The sequence below is a fragment of the Perca fluviatilis genome, chromosome 1, assembly GCF_010015445.1.
Source record: "Perca fluviatilis chromosome 1, GENO_Pfluv_1.0, whole genome shotgun sequence".
NCBI lineage: Eukaryota > Metazoa > Chordata > Actinopteri > Perciformes > Percidae > Perca > Perca fluviatilis.
Window position 1 is genome coordinate 42,020,758 of NC_053112.1, and position 15,467 is coordinate 42,036,224.

The window sequence follows — 15,467 nt, forward strand, 5'->3', positions numbered from 1 at the left end:
AATTTTGGCCTGTAGGTGTCCTCAGGCCCGGACCCTTGTCCATCGTGAGAAATTTCGGGCAGATACGACAACGTACACTCAAGTTACAACAACTTCTTTGGTCATCGCTAAACACTCAAAATGGCCCCCCGCCACGCGCCCACACCGTCTGACGAAAAGTTTTTCTTTTAATAACTTTTCATCCTTAAAGTGTTGGGATGGTACAGACCCAAGTTTGAAGTCCATCGGATGAAATCTCTAGGAGGAGTTCGAAGTTAATAGCACCTTGACTTTTAGGCCTACTTCCTGTTGCCACTAGGGGCGCTATGACTTTAAGTAAATATCGGCCTTTATTTGTCCTCAGGGTTGGACTCTTATGAATCCTGAAAAGTTTTGAGGTAATCGGTACGAAACTCGAGTTACACCCACTTCCTGTTTCGTGAAGCGCGCACAAAATGGCCGCCCGCCCGCGACGGCGCCCTATGACGAAAAGTTTTTCTTTTAACAACTTTTCATCTTTAACATCTTAAGATGGTACAGACTGAGTTTGAAGTTGATCGGATGAAATCTCTAGGAGGAGTTCGTTAAAGTACGACATGTGGAAATGGCCAAAATCGCACTAATTTCGAACTTTGAAATCAAAATGGCGGACTTCCTGTTGGGTTTAGGGTATGGCTCTAATGAAGTTTTTTGTACATCTTGACATGTTACATATGTGTACCAAGTTTCGTGAGTCTACGTTAAACGCACTGGAGGGGCTCAATTTTCTAGCGAGCCATTTTTGTGCGCCTATTCCCGAAACCCTTAAAATACGTAAATTTTCACCAGACTTGATGCGACCGCCAAATTTGGTGAGTTTTTGAATATATTAAGCCCCTCAAAAAGCCAATTCATTTGACGGGAAAATAATAGAAGAAAGAAAGAAAGAAAGAAAGAAAGAATAATTCCTTCAGTTTCAATAGGGCCTTCGCCGCTGTCGGCGCTCGGGCCCTAATAATAATTCCTTCAGTTTCAATAGGGCCTTCGCCGCTGTCGGCGCTCGGGCCCTAATAATAATTCCTTCAGTTTCAATAGGGCCTTCGCCGCTGTCGGCGCTCGGGCCCTAATAATTCCTTCAGTTTCAATAGGGCCTTCGCCGCTGTCGGCGCTCGGGCCCTAAATATATTATAGTTATGCCGGCAGCCGGCCACGGAGTCCCGGTAGTGCAGTAATCCACAAAGGGTGACTTTGCCCTGGGTATGGAGCCCAGCAGGCTGCCGCTTTCTCGTCAGACTGTGTGGAGCTCCTAAAGTCCGACACGTCTACCAAATTTGCAATTAGCCATACATTTTCGTAAAACGGCCCATATTTGAGCTTTATATAGTTGATTTCTCGCATAAAAAAGTCTCAGAAGTGAATTTGGTAATGAAATATTGCAGTGTCTGGAATATGAGATTCTGTCACTTCTCTAATGTGTGTGTATGGGGATTTGCTCAACCAATCAGCGCACATCTCTAATGTGTGTGTATGGGGATTTGCTCAACCAATCAGTGCGCAATATTCATGAGCATACCATATTTGGAAGAAAAGCTCTTGTTACAAATATGGCCAAAACACAGGGATGCATAAGGGCCCATAAAATATCAACCAGGCCATTTTCAGCCCAACCAATGTTACATACATGCAATGATAGATTTAATAGTTTTGTTTCTAAAGTGTATGAAGAGCAATGATTTGACCAGAACAGCACACCACACACTAACAGATTGCATTAACAAACACCCACAGTCCCGAATCTCAAAACCGGAAATCTCGCTTGATTAAACGTAACTTTAGAATATACAAACATGGCAACAACGGAGATGAATGATCATATGGAGGTATACCTGCTAACGGTTCATGATGATCACCAGGTCGCAAGGGCATATCTTTGAGAAGTCATGAAATGTCAACAGTCAGATGGGGAAATTGACAAGATTTGTCAATAGGCATATAGCTTACAAATTTAGCTAAATCCATGCTAAAGTTTTTATTGATGTATACCTATGCTGATTTTTCAGCCATTCATGGCCACTAGCAGAATTCGGCTTTGTGTGGTGCACCTAAATGGGAGTGATGAAGGCTGTACATTACTTCTGTAAAGATTTGAATACTGCATACATGAATGTAAATTGCAAATACAGCATGTAAAATGTATATGTGTGGTACTCACCCAATGGCACCCGTGCAGCTGAGGCATCAGGGTTTATCCAGAATGATAACCAGGACAAAACAACAATCAGCAGAGTTGGAGCATAAACTCCCATCAAGTAGAAGCCAACCTGCCGACGCAATTTGAAAATCACCTCAATGCAGGTGTAGTATCCTGGAAACAGAGAGAGCAGAGGGGTATTGCACAAAACCAGGATAAGGGATTAAGCCGGGATATTCCAGGTATCCTGGATTAATTTAGCCTTGACATGGTTGTACAAAAGCAGAGGCACCTAAATTACCATGGAGATTTATTCTGTGCAGCTAGCCTGACTCGAAGTTCACGGAGGTTGCCAGGCTGAGACCGCAGCATCCACAACAATGTTGCTAGATGCTTGTCTCACATAGGATATTACTTCACAGCACAGCGAGGTAGCTAACGTTAGATGCTGGCTATATTGACAGTCATAAAAGCCTGTGCTCACGCGGAGCTCTGTACCCAACTGACTGACACACTTTTTCAGCTTAGAATTAAGGTAGGAACCGCTAAAAACAACAACCTCTGCGTCCTCTCCCGCCGATGGACAGACACACTTCTTAGGCTTAGAATTACGGTAGGAACTGCTAAAAACACAACAACCTCGCTGTCCTCTCCCCCCAACGGACAGACACACTTCCTAGGCTTGGAATTACGATAGGAACCGTTAAAAATAACACTACCTTGCTGTCCTCTTCAACTGACTGAACAAACTTTATTTGCTTAGAATTACGGTAACAATCGCTAAGCACACTGCAAACTTACAGCCTCCCTCTCTTGGTTTAAAGGGGTGATAGAATGCAAAACCGATTTTACCCTGTCATAGTTGAATAACGACGGTGGGTAAATAGAACATACATAGAAGCTCAAAATCCCATTGACACCCCTTTACTATGAAAATCTCATATTTTGAAACTGCCGCTGAAAACGGGCGAATCTCAACAAAGCTGGAAGTTGACGTCAACCTCCCAAGACCTGTAACTTTGTCACACCCATGGGTGTATTAAGAGAACAGTCTCGCCCCAACATTTACATAGGCTACACAACTGACCTGAGATCAGTTAGTCTTCTGAATCTAGGTCACGCAGATCTCTGCTATTCCATTACAAAATTCACTTCTGAAACGTTTTTATGTGAGAAATCAACTATGTAAAGCTCAAATGGGCCATTTTATGAAAATGGATGGCTAATAGCAAATTTTGTCCGACTATGTGTCGGAGTTCAGCGGCCGGTGAGTTAATTGCAAAACTGTGCACACGGTAGTTTATTTATTTTTCTCCCCCCTGAGCTTCACGACAATGATCATAAGAGGGAGTTAAACCACCTTTTAACATTATTTAACATAAGAAAACTGATGGGATATCAAATATAGACTGATGTACCAAGTACATTATATACCCAGTAAACCTCTGATAATTAAAATTTGCACACACAAATAAATATCATCCTGAATTCACAAATTCGTTATTTATTATTGCAGGGACTGCAGAAGATCCCATTTTTAAATAACTATAACCCAGAAACAGGATACGTTATTGATAATCTTAGTGTGCAGCAATAAAGTGGCTCCTGCTCTGATAAACAAATGAGTGAGTTAGAAAAGACTTAAATAAACTAAACTGGTTTAAAAACCATTCCAGACAAAACCATTTGAACAGGTGAGGATGAGGCTTGGTCTAAAACAAATTTCTTAAGACTCATAACACTTTAGCCTCATATATATGAAGATTAACACCACCATTATCTTTCTCATCACTCACTGACGTTTTCCTAAACAGAAAAAAAACAGATTGCCCTGCTCTGCCTCTGATTGGCTAGTACTTGTTGCCATCTGGGTCAGAGCCAATTAGAAGCAGGATGTGGGTGGGAAAAAACTCTACTGTCTCCTGTGTGTATGGGGAAAGGGGAGGGACAGGCAAGACAAACTCCTACGTTTAAATAACATATAGAAAATATCTGCTTGACAACTTATTATGGAGCTGGGAACAAGCCCAAATAAGCAACTACACTTTAGAAACAAGACCAAAAAAAACGTGACCCGCGACTACCAATATTTGTAAGTGACTTTACAGAAAAACAAGCCCAAAGTCGCTTATAATAAGTGGACTTGGCAACACTGCCTGGGGTCTGTTTCAGGAAGGAGGTTTAACAAACTCTGAGTCTAACCCTGAAGTCTGAGTTGATTTACCCTGAGATGGGAAACTCAGAGTTTTCGGTTCCAGAACAATTGATTTGAGTTGGTTTAATCAACTCGGAGTAGGTTGACTCAGAGCTAAGCGCATGCACCACCACAATAAAAAGGCAACAGAAATTCCGTCACGGAATGGAAATTTCAAAAGGAGAAAATACTGGCATTAGCATTGTTTTCAGAAAAGATAGTATTTCAACTTGCAGCATGTTTCCTTAATATCTTCGGGTCATTTTTGGATTTATTACAGTAAATATAAATAAGTAAATATATTACATACTGGACCTTTAAAGTTGTGACCATTATTTTTATAATTATTCATGTGACAGTCATTCTTACTGTTATATTGCTGTATGAAAACTGCTTGTTGTTAGAAGTTTGGTGAATATATTATGGCCGTTGTTGAGATAATTAGAAAAGGCTGATACAAATGCAAATGTGTTTTAAATGAAGTCAGTGATGAAGGATAATATATAAAGTGCTATACACGTGTTAGTGGCTCAACAATGGCAGACAGGTCATATACCAATACACCTTTAAAGGGGTGATAGAATGCAAAACCGATTTTACCTTGTCATAGTTGAATAATGACAGTTTAGTGGGTAACTAGACATACATAGACCCTCTAAATCCCATTGACACCTCTTTTCTCTGCAAATCTCACAATTTGAAACTGCCTCCAAAAACGGGCAAATCTCAACAAGCCGCCTAGTTGACGTCAACTCGGCGGCTCCTCCTCATTTGGCTCTAGTCTCTCTCTTTGTCACGCCCCAACATTTACATAGGCTACACAACTGACCTGAGATCAGTTAGTCTTCTGAATCTAGGTCGTGCAGATCTCAGAAATTGTATACATTGTTCATCTGCTATTTTACCATTCAATTCACTTCTGAGACTTTTTTATGCGAGAAATCAACAATGTAGAAGTCAAATATGGGACATTTTACAAAAATGTATGTCTAATTGCAAATTTTGTCCGACTGTGTGTTGGAGTTCAGCGGCCTGTGTTGCTGCCTCGCCGCCTCCTTCACAGACCCCGGCCTGCTGTGAGCTCGATTGAGCTCCGTCAAGGCTGGCAGACCAAGGCACTTCATACTCGCGCAAAGTCAGAATTTTTGGAGTGAATGACATTGCCCTGACAGAGCTCCATGGCCTGCAGTTCCCCTATTCCTAATGCCAGGTGTGTGTGAGTGAGAGTGCGGTCAGCGAGCTTGTTACACCAGCAGTCTCTTACCACAGATTCCAGTTAATCTTAAAATGTGTGTAATTATAATGTGTTGAGTTATTTAAACAAACGATTGGGGAAATAAACGCCGCTTGTCCACGAGTCTCATTGATAGAGCTTGCGGCTGGATGTAGCTCTATCAATGAGAGCTAGCTAGCCTCTTAGAATTCCTCTGAAATTCACAAAAATTCATTAACTTCAAATCGGACACCATTGTTAGCTTTATGAGACCCTTAGGTAGATGTTGTATACGTGGCGAGGCGAAATTCAAACTGTAAATATACTCGAATTATGCCAAAAATGAAGCTAACTATCCGTGATTTGTAGCTACACATAGCTAGGATTGAAGGGACAGTTGCAGCTAACGAAACCCCTAATCTTCACAAATATTCATTAACTTGAAATCGGACACCGTTGTTAGCTTTATAAGACATTTAGGTAGATGTTGTATAAGTGGCGTGACATGTGTGTAACATGTGGTAAGAGATTGCTGGTGTAACAAGCTCGCTGACCGCGCTCTCACTCTCACACAACGGGCCATTTAGCTAGCAGGAAGAGGGGGTTGCAGGCCCTGGAGCTCTGTCAGGGCAGCGGTTTTTGGTAGTCCATGCTGTGGGCTGCCAGCCACGACGGAGCTCCAAGTACCTCATAGCAGGCCGGGGTCTGTGAAGGAAGGCAGGCCGGGCAGCGAGGCAGCACCGGCGGGGGGAGAGGCAGCACCGGTGGCTGAACTCCAACACACAGTCTTACCAAATTTGCAATTAGCCATCAATTTTCGTAAAACGGCCCATATTTGATCTTTATATAGTTGATTTCTCGCTTAAAAAAGTCTCAGAAGTGAATTTAATAACGAAATAGCCCGACAAACAATGTATAACTTTGCAGTGTCTGAAATATGAGACCTGCTGTCGAGTCTCCCATATGTTTCTATGTAGTTTGCTCAAACCAATCAGTGCGCAGCTCATTCTGAATATTCATGAGCATACCATATTTGGAAGAAAAGCTCTTGTTCCAAATAGAGCCATATTCACAGGGTAGTTAAGGGCCTAATAAAATAGCATTCGGGCAATTTTCAGCCCAACCAATGTTACATACCCCATTAGGAGACCTTAAGGAACAGTGTAAAATACCCTATATAATCATTCTATCACCCCTTTAATTATTTTAGGGACTGTTCGTTATTTATTTAAGGGGCCACCGGAGAAGTTTTGGGACCTTTAGTCAAAATAGACCTGACCCTCCCTTCACCAGAAATAAATTTTGGATGACCCTCCAAAATGACTGGGAGAAAAGGGATGACCCTCCCCAACAATGTATTGTACTGGTTTGAGCTTGACAAAGATGTACAGATTCCCATTGTTTTTTTACAGCCACAACATATGTGTCCAAACCTCTGCATTCTCATCTGACGCATCACACTCCTCTGTTATGGTGCGGTGGCCATTTCAGTAGATTTACTCACTAACATTGTTGTCGAAACACAATAAGCATGGAAACTAAATGTACACTTCCTGCGTTACTTCAAATACTAAGTTACTCCTCTAGTAAACTAGTATTCACATGAAATAAAACAATAAAACATTTACACATCAACAAAGCGCACTGGGTAATTCAACACTGGTTGCTATGGACTTGTCACTAGGCTTCCTCAGTCATTGTATATTTTAGCATAGGTAAAACTGCCGAAGCTGAACATTATCCAAAACTCCATTTCTCAGACGAACGTCAATTTTGGAGCTTGCATGCTACCACTCCTTCCTTCTCATATGCCTTGAAAAGGCTGTCAATTTGCACAATTTCACAAATAATCACCGGGACCCAAAGGATATACCTCCCGTCTCGTGCCTTCCTGGATGCCGGCTGGTGCTGACCGCGGCGCGAGTGGTCAGCTATGTCTTCATACAGTGTTTTGGATGTTTTTGAACTAAACAGTACGGCAATCATGCTAATGAATACAATTATTTTTTCAGCAGATGTCTAGCAAAGCAGTTTTGTGTTTACATGTGCAAGCGGGCATTTATTCAGTTTGGGAAATCCCACGGTCTCTAAGCTACAGGTCTGGCTGACTAACTGGGAGGGACCCATCTGCTAGCGATAGGGGGCCGAGACTGAGAGAGCTACATGGAGCTACATGGATAAATGCGCACCAAACAAGCCACTTTTAAATTTTGCTCATGAATACAAAAGTTGGGTGACCCTCCCCCCTAGACTACTAAAATGGATGAGCCTCCCATCAACAAAGAATAAAAACACATGACCCTCCCCTAGGGAGGCCCCCAGGGGCCTGTTTCACAAAAGCAGAATATATAAATCCAGGATAACTGATAAAGCGAGACTTGACCTAGTCTAATCTGTGCATTCTGGCTTGGTGTGTTTCACGAAGGCCAAGCCAGGCTGAGGAGGAGCGACTAGGTTTAGCCAGGCTGAAGTAATTCAGATAGATGCGCGTCTACGGCTTTCCTCAAAAGACCGCAAGGTCGATCACAGATTTACTGATGCCAAAATGGAGAATACGCATTGTACATACTTTATACAGAGTGAGCAGCAGCTTCTTGTGTATGATGACGTGAAACACATTATTTGTAAAATAGAAAAAAAACACGACCGCTGTAATGAAACAGCGAGAGAAAGCGTAGCAGACGATCACGGACCGACTGAATGCGTAAGTAGCCTAAATATATACATAAACTGACCACTGCTCTGAATTGAAGCCGTCATAATCATTCCATTCAAGGATTAGGCTACTTTGCACAAATTAACAGTTGTACTCTTTGACTTAAAAGTAAGCAGAAGAGAATGTTACTCAGGAAATTTACCAAGAAGATCAATTTTCTACGTTAGAATATGATGCGTAAATATCTCTTTCACTCTGTTTTTTAGAGAGGACGAGTTTCCTTCTCTACATATTATATGCTTTGCTCCCTCATATATATGGACATAGAAAATAAAGACACTGAAGAAAGTGGACTCTAAAATCTAGAAACTATAAAGATAATTAAGTGATAAATTCCATGCACACTGTAAACATGAATGGAACAGAGTATATTCATCAGTTATTTCCCCCCAGCAAAATATAAGGTCAAAAACCATTGAGGTGTCCTCTCCCTGTTGTTACATGAATGTACAGTAGCCTACATCACTAGATAGTTACTGGTCCAGTGAACTAAGACTATAATTTGGGAGGATTGTACAATTAATGTTCTTAAAATTGTACAATCCTCCCAAATTATAGTCCCACTTTACTGGACAACACAAATTGTGTGCTAAGAATGCCAAATACAATGCACATGGAAGTGAAACAAACATGATCCTTATTGTTAAAGAATTAAAAAAAATAATAATCAACTAAAATAATTCAAGGTGCATTGGTTAACTATAGAAATGTACAGCATTGTATGTATTGCCCTTAGTAACAGACTTCATTTAAAACCCATTTGAAATGTTATCAGCCTGTCCTAATTATCTCAACAACTGCCGTAATATATTCATCAAACTTCTAACAACAATATGTGAACAGCAGTCTTCATACAGCAATATAACAGTAACAATGACACATGAACAATTATAGAAAAAAAAATAATGGTCACAACTTTAAATAATAACAGTACTTAAATGAACAGCAATATGCACCTGTTGTATTTTAATCCAGGCTGATAACACAACCCGGTCTCACGGAAAGGAAGCTCCATAAGCCGGGAGGCACCCGCCAGGCGGCCCGCTGGGGACGCGCCACAATAACGGGATGGCGGAGGTTGGGTTTAGGAAAAACCTTACGGGGAAAGGGTGCCTTAAATGCCGGGAGATGCGCCACAGTAACACGCGGGACAAAACGCCACACGCAGGGACGCCATCCCCGGGAAACAAAGCGCCACACGCGGGACGCGATCCCCACTCGCCCGGGTGAAAGTCCTGTGTTGTTTGACCCATCCACCACCCCGACCAACGTCCCTATGCGGATTTTCGGCTTTTTATATTACTCCCTGCCATTTTCGTGCTGTGGCCACAAAATATGCTTCCCATTGAAATACATTACTTCACATTTTCGTGTTGTCCACCACGTAAAAACCGACAAAAACGTCTCCGTGAACACGTATCAATACATTAAGAATAAAGTTGATATTTACACGAACTGCCGTGAGACCAGGCTGGATAACAATAGGGTAAAACCACTGCTGGGTGATCAGAAAAGTCTCCAGGATTAAATAAATCCTGGCTGTTAGCCTGGTCAGGAGCAGGCTAGCTGTACAGAATAAATCTGGTGATTTATGTGCCTCCGCTTTCGTGAAACCAAGTCAAGGCTAAATTCATCCGGAATAATGTGGAAATCCCGGCTTAATCCCTTATCTTGATTTTGTGAAACAGGCCCCAGGAGTGTAATAACCACGTTGTGTTGTTTACAATTTTTTGGTGTTTGATTCCTATTGCTAAAGTACATTGTGTATGCTGAAAACCACGGCATAACCGACTTCCTGGACACTCCTTTTCAACTTTTATCTTTGTAGACAATATGTTTAATAAGATGCTGAACATTGTTTGTTTGTTTGTTTGTTTGGTTGTTTGGTTGTTTGTTTGGTTGTTTGGTTGTTGTTGTTGTTTACCATTCTGTGAGATAATGGTGTGTGAAGTCAATGGATCAGTATAGTTAAAGCAGCTGACCCCTTCTTCTCCCTCCCTCACCTTTATCTGCCTTCTCTTCACTCTGCCTCAAGCTAAGTGAACCCGAAGTTTCACAAATGCATACTCACTAGATGGGAGTTAAGTTAGCTAGCTATAATGTATAGTGCCTGCACAGCCATGTGAAGAAAAAGAAAATTCTTTGCCAGCTAACAGCTTGGATGTGGGATTGCTTATTTCAGGAAACTCATCAGCATAAAAAACTCAGTAAAAGATGGTCAAACAAAGTCTTCTTCTCTTCTCACATAGAGCAAAAAGAAGGTGTGCAAATACTAATAAGTAGAGTACTACATTTCCCACCCACCTCTCAATATTAAGACTCAAGGGGCACATATATACTGTACATATATCAGTAAATGGAGTAATAGATGATTGCTATGCAACATCTATGCACCTAATGAAGGAGACCCGACATTTTTTAAAGAAGTGTTCAGCCTTATCTTTGATAAAAGTACAGGCATCATAATAGCAGGACGGTACGTGTGTGTCTGTGTCATGTCCCAGACAGCAGACAACGCCCCAACAACAAGATCTAAGCCATGTGTCAGAATGAGCAGAGCTTTGAATCATCATTGTAAAGAAATGGGACTAGTTGACATATAGTGATACGAATAACCAAACGGCCGAGATTTCACATTGTAGTCCACCAGGCAGTCATATTACTAGCACATTGACCTTTAATTTACACTTTGTGTAGAAGCACATAGAATAGGAGACTGCAAAATATGACACTTTCAGATAACTCTAGTGCTGGTTGAATGGGATTTGGGTCATGTTGTAGAATGGGCTTAAAACCCCTTTACATCCTGCAGGACCTTTGTAGTGGCAGTTGTAACTTGCTTATTTGCTACATCTCATAAATACTAACCTGTTCCTTTGTAGTACTTTGTGCAGTTCCCATATTTGATGTCCTCTTGTTTGATGTCGAACTGAGGGAGAGCAATCTCATCCATCTGAACTGGGTCAGACTGCCACATGAACACAAGATCACTGGTGGTATAGCCAACTATAACATAAAAATGAAAATTAATAATCTATATGTTCAGCATCCCCAGTTTTACCACACCAGGAATAGATTTCAAACACATTATTCGTACATTATATGTTAAGATTTTTATGATTTTTTGATTTTCTTTTTAAATAGGCTGTATACGATGCACTGCATTTATATAGCGCTTTTCTAGTCTTAAAGGAACACGGCGACTTATTGGGACTTTAGCTTATTCACCATATCCCCCAGAGTTAGATAAGTCCATACATACCCTTCTCATCTCCGTGCGGGTCGTAACTCTGTTTGGAGCATCCACCGCTAGCCTAGTTTAGCACAGATCCTGGAGGTAACCAGCTCCAACTAGCCTACTATACACACGGAGATGAGAAGGGTATGTATGGACTTATCTAACTCTGAGGGATACAGTGAATAAGATAAAGTCCCAATAAGTCGGTGTGTTCCTTTAATGACCACTTAAAGTCCTTTTATATAGTACAGGATCATTCACACACACATTCATACACTGGTGGCTCATCAGATAAACATTCACACACTGATGGCGCAGTGATTCAGGGTTTAGTGTCTTGCCCAAGGACACTTCAACATGGGACTGCTTTCCGATTGGTAGACAACACTCTACCACCTGAGCCACAGCCACCCAAATTAAGTCACACTCCCTCTATGTGTTCATTGTCTTCATGCTCCGGCCCTAATGAGACTACTTTTTCAGCAATGGAAAAAAGGCTGAATAGTTTAAAGGGTTTAGGATTGCCTGCATACGGCTTTAACCTCTGATGTCGAAATAGGGAGCTGTTAGCCATGTTGTGCTCCCAAGCACTAACCGTGGCAACAGTGCTGACAGAGCTTACAGGGACTACTAGGATTTTTTCAAAGTTTACATCCGTAGCATACTTATTCGACTTTAGTTGGCTTAATTTGTCTTGATAGACATTTGACATATTCTGGCAATTCCACAATTCCACCGCTGGCATGCTGACACTGCTTCCCTCGAGTGCTCACCCTTCTCACACACACTTTGAGCATTCATGCAAGATACAAAGTGCCCTACGGCAGCAAAGTGGCAGAATAAAAAAGAGTGACTAGTGTAACCCTTGCATACTTTTTCAGATGACTGCACTGTTTATGAAACAAAATCCCATTTGCAGAGAAACACTGAAGTGCTTGTGATTTATTGGAAGATGACTGAAAAGTTACTACCTTTTCTGTTTTTTCTCAGCTTTAAAGTAATATGTGTGTGTGTGTGTGTGTGTGTGTGTGTGTGTGTGTGTGTGTGTGTGTGTGTGTGTGTGTGTGTGTACTTACAGCTCTCCATCTGCATCTTACACAGCTGTGTGTCCATTGGGAAGAGTTTAAGATCCAAGGGACAGGACAGCGTCACAGACAGCCTACACACACACACACACACACACACACACACACACACACACACACACACACACACACACACACACACACACAACTTAATACGTATGGAATTTTAAATGTATCTCTTGTTTACTCTGATTAAAATCTTCTCTCTCTAGGCGGTCTTCTACGTCCTCAGAGAGACCAAAAGATAAATCAAAATAATAATAAAAGTATTAGTTGTCATTTTATATGTATGTATATTCTTGTAACAATTTACTGTTTTTAAGTATAACTCTAAATATTTCTTGTATGGGCCCAGATCTACAGCCGCACTAAGCCACTCTATGAAGCTACATTGAAGTGTATTTGGCTAAATCCTAATGTTAATATGCTAACATGTTTACGACGACACTGCTTTTCATCCTCACGTTAAGTAGGTCACTGTTTACCATGTTCACTATGTCAGGTTAGCATGTAATTTTGCAGGTATTTGGTCATAAGCTAAAGAATTAAACAATTAGAAACCGGTGTAGACCCACAGACTGAAAAACCTACATTGAAATGTGATGATTATAAAAGATAGCAGTGGACTGAAAAGCAGCAGCTCTGTCACTGGGAATGCAGAGATATATAATGCAGAGGGAGATTGATAAAAAAGATGAAAAATGTGAGGGTGTACCTCATACTGATTAATACATCGCCATTCCTAAAGATGAAGAGGAGAATGTTGTCCTGGGTGACATCGTGAAAGTTTGCATTTTTCTCATTGGCAAAGAAAAGGTCTGGTTTCCACAAACACTGGAACATGTTGGGGTCAATAGTTAGTGCGTCATTTTTAAAGTCAGTGGGAAGTCGTAGGCGAGGGTCATTCCATCTCTGACGAAGAAATATGTTCACTCTGTAGTCCTGTAGAGAGAGAGACATTGTACTATTAATAGTTACTACATCTACTGCTGATCCTGCTAATTCTTCTGCTGCTACTCCTACTGCTATTTCGAGGACAAGCACTATTGGTACACTGCTATTATACTAATATTAATATTGCCATATTGTGCTTTGATCAGTGTAAAAAGGTCAGTTCAACAGAATGATGAAAACAAATTATTTAACATTAGTGATATATAGCATTATCTGCAATATACAGACAGAAATGCATATGTTTAAAATAAATACAAGAAAAAATAACATTAAGTGTGGTTGTAGTATGTGTGTGTTATGTGTCACCATAGTAGTCTCCTGGATGGACCCAAAGCTGTTAATGAAAATGTTCACCCTGGACTCAACTGGGATGCCTGAAACACACATACACATAAGACAGACTTAAAGCAATATGACACCAGACCGTTCAATTACATCTAGAACAGAGTAAAACTAACAGATGCTGATGAGTTACTGTATTTGGGGAAAAAACACCTTCTCCACTAGAAAATTCCACATGAATACACTGAAAGTACATTCAATGTTAGCACTTAAAGGGATACTTCACTGATTAGCATTAAGCTTTGTATCAGTAGAAACCCAGTAGTATTTTCGAATGACCGTGCTTCCATCCCTCATGTCCTCCTGAGACGAGAGATCTCTGTATTGTGTGTCTGGAAAAAAAGCCTCTGATGACGCAAAAATAGTCATTTTGCGTCATCTGAGGCTTTTCTGGCAAAAGGCTATAGACTACAGCCAGCTAACCCAACCCGCCCATAGGGGGTGGGACCTCACTCCCAGAATTTCCAAATAGTGTCAGCCATCTTGAAGCTAAGCTAAAAGGCTATTGCTCTGTAGAGAAAGCTGAGTAATTAATTCATACTTTAGTAGGCTAACCACGATGGCGGAAGGTAGATTTGAAGATGATATGGCAGAAGGGGATTTTGAAGATCTGGTGCGCGAATCCGATGCTCATAGCTACCTGTACGAGCCGCAATACAGCGAGGAACAGTTGCGGATGATGGAGGAACAAGAGGCAGCAGAGAGCAGCTGCTGCAGTAGAATGTAAAATTTTTGTCTGGCAATTTTGTAATTTTCTAAATTTCTGATCCTCTGAATAAAAACAGAAAATTGGAAAAACAGTTTAAAGATCCAATTTTTTAATTTGTCAAGGTGAAAAAAAAAAAAAAAATTGATATTTGAACCCATTTTTCTGTTTTTTCAAATGTCTGTCTGTGCTTAGAAAATTGAACCGATAAGCGTTACACTGACCTATCAGACTCCGCTATCCAGCTACCAGGCCTGCTAGCCTTCCGAGCAGTTAGAGATGCTGCTCTGTCGGGTAAGACTCGTGGAGGTGGGGTTTGCATATATGTTAACACGGACTGTTGCAGAAATGCAGTGCTTGTATCCAACTACTGCTCACCGCTGGTGGAGTTTATGACTGTTAAATGCCGACCATTCTACATTCCACACAAATTCATTGGTGTTTACATACAATCAAGCGCTAATCCTACCAATGCGTTAGCTGAACTTTATGGAGCTATCAGTGAGCTCCAAAGTGCACATCCAGATTGTTGCTGGTGATTTCAACCACGCAAATCTCAAGAAAGTTCTTATATTCTACCTTCACCTCAGAGTGAACCTAACGACAATCAGTGCTCTGTTACAAGTCTACTTATCAAGTCTAAACAGTCTGCACAGTCTTACGGATTCTGTCATATTCCTCATCATCCAGTGTAATATCCAGATCCCTTTCCCATGACTTCTTGAGGGCTGACCAGGCTCCATCCCCCAGGTTCTGAATAAGCATATTTGATTTAGTTGCTCTTTTGAGTAAGGCAGATAAATAGTTTTGGTAATAGTTTTCTACCCTGCTCCCAAGCTTCGCATCAGGCCTGAAACAGAGGGTTGTCTT

At 41.1% G+C, this 15,467-nt stretch overlaps 1 protein-coding gene across 2 annotated transcripts in view; it reads right to left on the reverse strand.

Annotated features, from left to right (window-relative positions):
• LOC120565855 (glycine receptor subunit beta-like) overlaps positions 1–15,467 on the reverse strand; it is a 123,587-nt gene that overhangs the window by 39,524 nt on the left and 68,596 nt on the right. For both annotated transcript variants that reach the window (XM_039811914.1, XM_039811920.1), the window contains 5 exons: positions 13,856–13,923; positions 13,311–13,537; positions 12,587–12,669; positions 11,141–11,278; positions 2,171–2,323 (listed from right to left, as the gene is read on the reverse strand). In XM_039811914.1, the coding sequence (XP_039667848.1) occupies positions 2,171–2,323; positions 11,141–11,278; positions 12,587–12,669; positions 13,311–13,537; positions 13,856–13,923 (669 nt within the window). The remainder of the gene's footprint in view (positions 1–2,170; positions 2,324–11,140; positions 11,279–12,586; positions 12,670–13,310; positions 13,538–13,855; positions 13,924–15,467) is intronic.